Genomic DNA, 8507 nt, shown 5'->3' with positions numbered 1-8507 from the left:
TCGGCCAACGTATCACTTTTGTAGAAATGAAACTAAAAAGCCGATTTCTACTGAACGTTCAGTTTTCTCACCCCACTGATTTTTGTAGCCAGAAGTATTTCCAAAAATAAACAAATTAGAGGTAAAAATCCGAATTCCCAATCCCAAGGCCACACTCTCTTGAGTTCTAATATATATATATATATATATATATATATATATATATATATATATATATATATATATATATAGCTTGAAGTTTTAAATCTGCAAAAACCCGTAGAATAAGATAGGAAGGAACAAACGACATGAGCAAGTAATGAATGGAGGAAGGGAAAGAAATAAAAAGAGGACAAAATCATGAGGACCAAAGGTAGGAAAGCAAGCAGGATATAAGGGACATGCAAGGATGAAGGGAAGGACATGAGGGAAGAGAGAGAAAGGACTGACTGCATTTAGACAATTGGGGTGAGTGATAGTGTGCAAACACATTTTCCCATTTAACAAAAAAAAAAACAAAAAAAAAACCTGAAAGAGTTTTATTGTTTCAAAAAACAAAATTGTCAATAACATTTAGTCAAAGTGTAAAAGGCACAATATAGAAAAACAAAATCAGTGACAACATTCAGAGAAACAGAGCACATTCTTTAGCTAAATCTCAGCTCATTCTCAAGTCCGTAAATTTTGGCTTTCAGAGCCACCAGCTCATTCTGAACTTTTTTTGTCCTTGAATTGGTTTGCCGTACTTCATGTAAAATGGCCAGGTCCTGGTTGGGCCCGATATTTAACGTGACCTGGGGAAAACACAAAATTATTCCCGTTTATTAAAGCTCGTTCGGCTGATACTATAACAAAATAGCTGATAATAAGGGGCAATTTTACCTTGAGGAGCTGTTTCTCTACATCTTTGAGCTTCTGTCGGAGATGTTTCAGATCGGCCTTGAAGCCTTCCACCTCCATGGCCCTCCTCTTCTCCAAAGCCTCGTAGCGCTGAGTCATTAGCTGGAGACGCTTGGCCATTTTCTCTGAACGTTCCTGAACATAAATAGGAGAATTACTAAGAAATCAAATCACAAAACACGGCGTCAAGGATTTCTAAAAGTAGCAAACCTTAAATATTTCTCTGCCGACGTCTCCTTCCTCTCTGATCTGGGATAGTTCGGTCTCCATAGTGACACACTGCTCTCTGTACATCTCTGCCAACCTATGAGCTTGCTTCAGATCATCCTGCAGAGCCTTATAAAGACATGAAAAGAATAAATGGACACCGTTGACTGATGACAATGGTAAACTACAGATTTACAACATAAATTTGAATCGGGGTGTACAAAGAAAAAAAATCATGTATATACATATAAATATATATTTTTTTACTTTAATCTCTTCCTTATGTGGCTGCACCAGCTCTGGCTGGGGTCGAGGAAGAAGAGGAGCGGATTTGCTGCTGCTGGGTTGCCATGATCTTCCCAGTTCAGCCCCACTGGACCCGGTCTTTCTCAGTCGGTTGTGGCAGGAGTCCAGCTCCCTCAGCAGCCGATCTTTTTCTACCATCCAGCCTTTCTCTTGAGCCCGACTGTCAAATTTTAGCTGTAAGAAGTCTCTTGTGCTTTCATGCAACAGGTTCTGAGTCCGCTGGAGTCTAATTCATACGAAAAAGATCAGAAGTCATCCAGAATGGTCTTTCAAGTCAATATTGAAAATAACAGCCATGAATTTAGATAATAACAAGACAAACTTTTCAGTCAGTGCAGCAATGCGTTCCTGGTCCCTTTGTCGTTGTGCCTGGGCCTCCTCCGTTTTGATCCTCCGATCCTCAAGGAGAGCTTCTACCTGCTCTTTGGCCAGACGCGTCTGCTCCTCCATCTGAGCCTGCAGTGCCTCCACCTGAAAACACCAGCCAGCAATGTAATAATCACCACAACTTGAAGCACGTTAACGGAGTCATCACCTGGAATTCTGACTTTTTCATGTTTAAACGTGTGTGTTGGTATTGGGCCTAAGTTAAAACCGTCCAGAAAATCAGGAGTGTGAAAGTGACTTTTTTTTGTTGACTCTTTGTTTAAACCATAAAAACCCACAAGAGTGCTTTCTCCAAAAAGCGAGAATTTGGTGCTCCTCCAAGATTTACATCACTCGTGGAAGGTTGCTAACGTAAAGCCATGCCCGCCTCCCGTCTACCGACTCTCCCAGCAACTGTTTCTTTATGCGCGTCGCATTTTGCTCCCGGGTGTTTCGTTAACTTGGGAAAATATCAGGCAAAGATGGCATCAAGCCTGCGTTTGGAGAAGGGGGCGATTCCAACAATCAGGGACTCATCTGCAGTGTTGTTCCTTGTGTAACTTTTTACCGGGGTTCTCTCTTTGTTGTGACTGCAAGTACGGATCTTTTATTACCAGCAGCTGCAGTGTGTGACTGAGTGAGTGAGAGAGAAAACAAACCATGGCACATGAACACGCACACACACACCAGTCAAATTCTTGCGCGTACCCTCGCGACATTTAAAACACTTTTCTCCTAAAAATGACTAAACATGATTTTCAGGACATTTTCAGAAGGACAGTAAAATACCAGGTTATGACTCCTTTAACGGAAAAAAAAAAAAAAAAAAAAAGGTTAAGAGACATAGATGTTTATTTTTTGTGTGTAGCGATGTAGAGTCACAGGTAACATTTTCAGGAGGTGGAGCCATACCTGCAACAACAATGTCTGGTTGTCGCTCTTACACTGTTCTAAGCTCTCACCATTGAAAGCACCCGATTTTGTTTTCCTGGAAGTCTCTGTGAAAATATGAAATTGAAAGTAAAATTTTTTATTTAAACCACTGGCTTAAGTTTGGGTAAAAAAAAAAGCCTTTATACCTTTAGTCAAAGCTGGTCTTAACTTTGTTGGCCTCAGACTGAGATTTTCATCAAACCCGGACTCAGGGTGCCTCTGTGTAATTGTGACCTAAAAAGACACGTTTTCATTAGTGTTGTCCCCATTTCAATGTGAATGTGTTTTGCCTGTCAAAGACAGAAATCAAAACTGAATCCTTTTAAATTTCAGTTAGACGTAAATAACAAAATACAGGATAGTTTTTGGTACCCAAATCCACTATGATACACTCTATGAAATCACCAAAAGCACAGTTACAGGTAGAAATTAATTTCGCTAAGCTTCAACATCATTTAAACCATTTAAGTACCACATCATAGCCAAAGCCTAGAACATTTTACAGTTATCTAATTGGTGCTAAGCAAACATTACAATTAAAACCATACATTTTTTCCCCCAATATCAAGAGCAAGGTTTTATACTAAGGTTATTAGGCTACATTCACACTGCAGTTATTGATGCTCAGTTCAGATTTTTTGCTGAAATCGGATTTTTTTGGGGTGGCCGCTCACTATAAAATGGGACGGCCATCAGACTTCTGTCTGAGCAGTTGAAGACCGCAAAGCGGCCTGCAAGCGCAGATAACAGGAGGAGACGTCACAGAGCAGCGCACTGTTTACAGAAATAATGGTGAATGTAATTGTTTCTAGAAGTGTTGAATAAAGTTTTGTTAAAAAAATAAATTGAAAATCAAACAAACACGGATACCGGCCGGCATCTCTCCTTGTCATTATTAGAAAGCTATGGGAGCAATGGCAGCCGACAATATTAAGACCACATCATAGCAAGACGAAGGTAAGAAGAAAGCAGCACAGCTATTAACAACACTTCTATGGAGCACTAACTCCTACCACTGTGGGCTGATGTGTGAAAAACACTGATATGGTTCGCATATGGGCAAAAAGATCGGATTCAGGTCGAATTTCCCTGCTGTGTGAACATAGCCTAAGAGATACTTAAGATCTATGAAGTAGAGGGAGCGTACCACCTTGTGAGGAGGCTCTTGGTGGAAATATGTAATCTCTCCAGCATCAGGACCAACAAGAGCAAGAAGATGTTGGATCTTTTTCCTGTCCTCCAACTCCCTGCAGCAATACATTTGAGATTAAACACGATGGCAGACAATGCAAATGTGATATAAAAAGGCCTTTAAAAGTATTGACATCCCTCATACATCTTCTTTGTTTACAAACAAAACCTTAATACATTTTATCACGATTTTAAGTAATACAACAACACAAGGTAAGGCACAACTGTAAAGGGAAGCGTTAAGATTGTGTTTTAATCTGCACTGTGCACCTACCTGATCTTTAGTCTGTCATTTTCTGCGTAAAGTCGCAGAGACTGCTCTCTCTCCTGGAAAAGGTAGACCTGCATGTCACTCAGTGCATTTTGAAGCTCTGCAATCTCTCCTTCACGCTGACGAATGTCATACTGTAGTTTGTGCTAGAAGGGGAATGATACAGAATATCGTTTAAAAAAAAAAAATCAGTAATTCTGACATTAGGTAAGAGCTGAAAACAAGCAACCAAACAAACAAACAAACACAAAAAAAACAACCATGGACACCCACCTGGTCCTCTGTGATGCTTTTATACTTCTCCAGCATTCGCAACAGCTCTTCATGTTCACCGTCATACTGGGCGATCTTCTGTCTGTAAAACTCCAGCAGCTCCCTGGAAGGACGCAGGTATGCAAGACGCTCCTGGATGGGAGGAAGTGGGGAGTCCATCTCTTTACCGGGGGAACGAATGTTGACTCTGTAGGAGAAAATAACTATGACTCATTTTGAAGGTTATTCCGCACTAGACCTCCACACACTTAACACAAACACTTGTAATTACAGGACTATTTCTTTACACTGTGAAAGTGCAGACACAGAAACCTGCAAACCTTTTAAGACCCAAAGAGTCTGCATTTGTAGATAAGCAACAGACATCTCTAACCTGCGGGGGGTTGCATGCTTTGTTGGAGATCCCATTCTTCCAAACAATCCTAAAAAAGAGAGAAAAGATGTGCAACAAAGGGGCAGTGAGTCAGCACCATGAATAAAGGAAACTAATCTAAAAGAAATTCAGCTCCCACTGACGTGTGGAAAATGTCAAATATTTAAAGAAATCTGCTATAATAAACATTCTAATGTTTGTATCTGTATAAGATTTTTTTTTTACACAGTGAAGTAGGTTGGATCTGTCAGTCACTACTACTTGTAATATGTTTTGTTTTGTTATACTTTCTTCAGCTAATGAAAATAGTTAAACAAACCATATATCTTGATACCTATACATTAAGAAATTGGGATTAATGCAGGATTACTAAACTGGTCATTCCAGTTTACTCTATCCACTTTATGAAATTATTTAACAAGATTTATTTTTGCTACATTATACTGAAATCCACATAGCATTTTCACTTTCTGCTCAAATGTTTTCTGAAGTAGTACACTAACTTAAAGGATAAAATATAATTAAAAACATGATGAAAATAAAGGAGGGGGGGGGGCAAAATACATCTCAAAATGTCTCAGATTTTTTATTTATCTTTTGGTCGTTTTGGTTGTGTAGCTTTTATGTACGTCGACTAAAAACCAACTTAGGAAACAACAACAAAATACAAAAAAGAGTGTATGTAAGAATCTTATGTCGTCTCTTAACCACTACCATACTTGTGATTTAGTTTACTGAACCAAGCTGAGTGTTTTTCAAGGTTCAGGAAACCCTGCAGTGTTTTGAGTTAATTAGACGATTCAAGTGATTAGTTGAATAGCCTACTAGTATACTTTTTCACGATATTCTAATATTTTGAGATAGGATATTTGGGTTTCTTAAGCTGTAAGCCATAATCAGCGATATTAAAACAATAAAAGGCTTGCGATATTTCAGTTGATTTGTAATGAATCCAGAATGCATGACATTTCATGTTTTTTTAATTGCATTACAGAAAATAAAGAACTTTATCACAATATTCTAATTTTCTGAGACAGTCCAGTATATATATATATATCAAGGGAAAACTGTTATTTTCACGCAGGCCTGAAATCTACACAATTTAAATGGATTTTAGGATTTAGTTGGAATGCCGGTGGGACAGCTGTGCATAAAAGTAACATGAAAGTAAACGACGACTTTGTTATCAATCTGGCGGAAGGAGAAGCGGGAGCCTCTAAACCAGGTTTCTGGCATTTTGATCGCATATTCAGCAAACACGATTTAAATAATTCTTCATGAGGGGTAAACGATTATTATCAAGAAACGAAAGGTGTGACAACATCAAAAGCCTCTCTCTTTCTTAACATTTAATCTAAAAAGAAAAGCCAGCACATAAGGGTACAATAACACAGTTGCCTCACATTTCACAAACAGTATTGGTAACGCAGTATAAAATAAAGTATTACATACAAGTGAAGATGTTTCCAGAGTCAGAGCTGCTTTGTCGCTCCGAGCAACAGCGCTGCTGTTTTTAAATCCAGTATTTCCGCCTCTTCGCGACAAACTGTGCTTGGGTAAAATTGGGAGCGCCACCTAGCGGTCGGCTGTGCAATTGTGTGGCGCTCTGTCACTAAAACCATAATACTGATTCTTATGAATTGTAATCAAATTACTGTTACATGTATATGGTTATATGATGGTTTTAGAGTAAAATTGTAAGTACTGGAGTAGTACTGAAGCAATGATAAACGATTTAGTCAAGCTTGCCAACAATCAAGCGGAATTTCAGAAAAATTCAAAATAAAAGTCAACATTGAAAAGATTAGTGCAACATTAAACACATCATTTTAAACAATAGTGTATTTAATGTGTAATTTATAACAACATAATAATAATTTTATACCATACGAGTGAGTTATTGGGAAAACAAAACAAACCGGAAGTGCATATCTGGTCTGGCTTGACGCGCTGACCAGCGTCAGTGCTGTAACTTCGCCGATACCAGCTCTTCTCTGCTCGGACTGTTTTCTCTGCCTCTTAGCGATGGAGCGGAAAGTTGCTCGAGAATTTAGGCACAAGGTAAGACGATAAACCTCTTTTAATTTACTCTGAAAGATGTCTTTGTAAACATTTATTTTGCTACCTGGTTGTTTACTGCGGTTTCTCAGGTGTCTCCGCAGGAGGGGATGTTACGCAGACTCAGGCCTGTTGCTAAAAGGCTCAATCAGTCCCGAAGTATTTTAGGATAGTAGATGTAAAATAAAACAACCAGGAACCAAAGTTTGTTTAGGAAAATATTTGTTTTTATCTGTTGTGTATCCACCACAACACATTTGATAAAACAAACACGCAATTTATATTATGAGCATAATTGGGATGACTTTTAAAGTAGGTTATATTTAAAAAAATAAATAAAATCTACTGGATAAAAGAACAATATTTGTTAGAGGTAGAGTTATCAAATATTAAAATTCCAGTTAACTTTGCTTGATATAAGTATTATTTGCTTTCAGTTTAAACTGTTTTAAAGTAAGGCCAGACTTCAAATATGACGTCTATTTAAAAAGGCTGTTGGTTAGTAACATTTCTTTCAAAGTGTCAAATATAGACCTACAGTTAACTCAGTTAAATTGCCACGTTTTGGTTGTGATTGAATAAAATGCCGTTGCACCTCCTGTTCCACTTTTTAGCCTTTGTTAATTCTTTTCTTTGGATAAAATGTACGTTAAACACATTCTTATATCTGCCCAATTTTGTTCTTGTTGACATGTTATAGAATTCGAATGAGTCTTTTAAAAGAATTAAAGAGCGAAGGATAATTGAGGAGGGAAACCTGATATGGTTTGGGCTTTTTATCCCTAGAGCATGCAGGGATCAGCACACAGCCATCTGTGCTGTACACAGCCAAGCAGGGGAGCATATTGTCTCCACAAAGGCCAACACAGCATTAGATAATGTGCCTCATATGAGCATCCAAGCAGAAGATATGGGACAATTTTACAGTTTTAATTAGAGGCTCTCCACAGTCAGTCTTTTGTGTCTTTTCCAGACATGGTCATATCCATCTCAATTCACACAAAACTATTCTGGGACGCTGTTTTCTATGTCTTAAAAACCAGATAAGCTGTTGATTTTGATTTTAGTTTGTGTAAAATATTTCAATCATTGTTAACACAACATCTTCTAGTGAAATCTGCTCTAAGCAGTTAATAGCTTTCTATATAAATGTATGACACACAGTGAGCTCCAACGTTGGTATTTTACGATTCCAAAGTCTGTAGTTCAGTCCTAGGAGGGGCTAGCAGTTGCTAGCAACATACATTTATAACGGCCATAAAGCCATGGGTGTGCTCTAAACACACCAATTTTATGTAGCTGACTTGCCATCATAAAATGCCACAGTTAAAAAAAAAAAAAAGAAAATTTGCACCTCCATAAATAAATGTATTTCAGTAATCCGATTCAAAATGAAAAGATCTATCTTTACACACACTGTATAAAAAGACATAACCTTTTTTTTCTTTTCACTTTCTAACATTAAGTCAAACTAAATGTTCCTGTTTTCTGTCAGTTAAGATTGTCAAAAATACATATTTTTGCTTATTGCCAGAGTAACCTTGCATACACTATGATTTTTATGCCATTAAAAATATGGAAAGCGCAGTTAATTATGTTTTTTTTAAGGTTCTGATAGTTTATTTACTAATATTTCAAACTAATGGAAGC

General features: G+C 37.8%; 2 protein-coding genes across 4 annotated transcripts in view; one reads left to right on the top strand and one right to left on the bottom strand.

The window, feature by feature from the left end:
- Window positions 1-502: 502 nt before the first annotated feature.
- Window positions 503-6340, bottom strand: ccdc77 (coiled-coil domain containing 77). Its single transcript, XM_012853225.3, has 12 exons — window positions 6252-6340; window positions 4800-4848; window positions 4427-4613; window positions 4157-4299; window positions 3842-3938; window positions 2838-2925; window positions 2671-2756; window positions 1715-1863; window positions 1354-1618; window positions 1090-1215; window positions 862-1014; window positions 503-773 (listed from the first exon to the last, which is right to left on the bottom strand). The coding sequence occupies exons 2-12, from the start codon at window positions 4832-4834 to the stop codon at window positions 627-629; spliced, it is 1476 nt and encodes a 491-aa protein (XP_012708679.2). The 5' UTR covers window positions 4835-4848; window positions 6252-6340; the 3' UTR covers window positions 503-626.
- A 404-nt stretch (window positions 6341-6744) lies between these two features.
- Window positions 6745-8507, top strand: part of ush1c (Usher syndrome 1C) — a 34746-nt gene continuing 32983 nt past the window's right edge. For all 3 annotated transcript variants that reach the window (XM_036151789.1, XM_036151783.1, XM_036151778.1), the window contains exon 1: window positions 6745-6860. In XM_036151789.1, coding sequence (XP_036007682.1) covers window positions 6825-6860 — 36 coding nt within the window. In that variant the 5' untranslated portion in view covers window positions 6745-6824. The remainder of the gene's footprint in view (window positions 6861-8507) is intronic.

The sequence above is a fragment of the Fundulus heteroclitus genome, chromosome 2 (genome assembly GCF_011125445.2).
Source record: "Fundulus heteroclitus isolate FHET01 chromosome 2, MU-UCD_Fhet_4.1, whole genome shotgun sequence".
Taxonomy (NCBI): Eukaryota; Metazoa; Chordata; class Actinopteri; order Cyprinodontiformes; family Fundulidae; genus Fundulus; species Fundulus heteroclitus.
Note: the sequence above shows the minus strand (reverse complement) of the source record. Positions and strands in the feature narration are given on the sequence as shown.

What these genes read in the sequence shown, in the direction of transcription:
- ccdc77 (XM_012853225.3), bottom strand. Translation starts at nt 4,834, where the DNA reads ATGGGATCTCCAACAAAGCATGCAACCCCCCGCAG. An exon ending in AAAGCATCACAGAGGACCAG is followed by an intron (nt 4,300 to 4,426) that starts GTGGGTGTCCAT and finishes TTCCCCTTCTAG; the next exon opens with CACAAACTACAGTATGACAT. An exon ending in ACCAAGAGCCTCCTCACAAG is followed by an intron (nt 2,926 to 3,841) that starts GTGGTACGCTCC and finishes GTGTCTTTTTAG; the next exon opens with GTCACAATTACACAGAGGCA.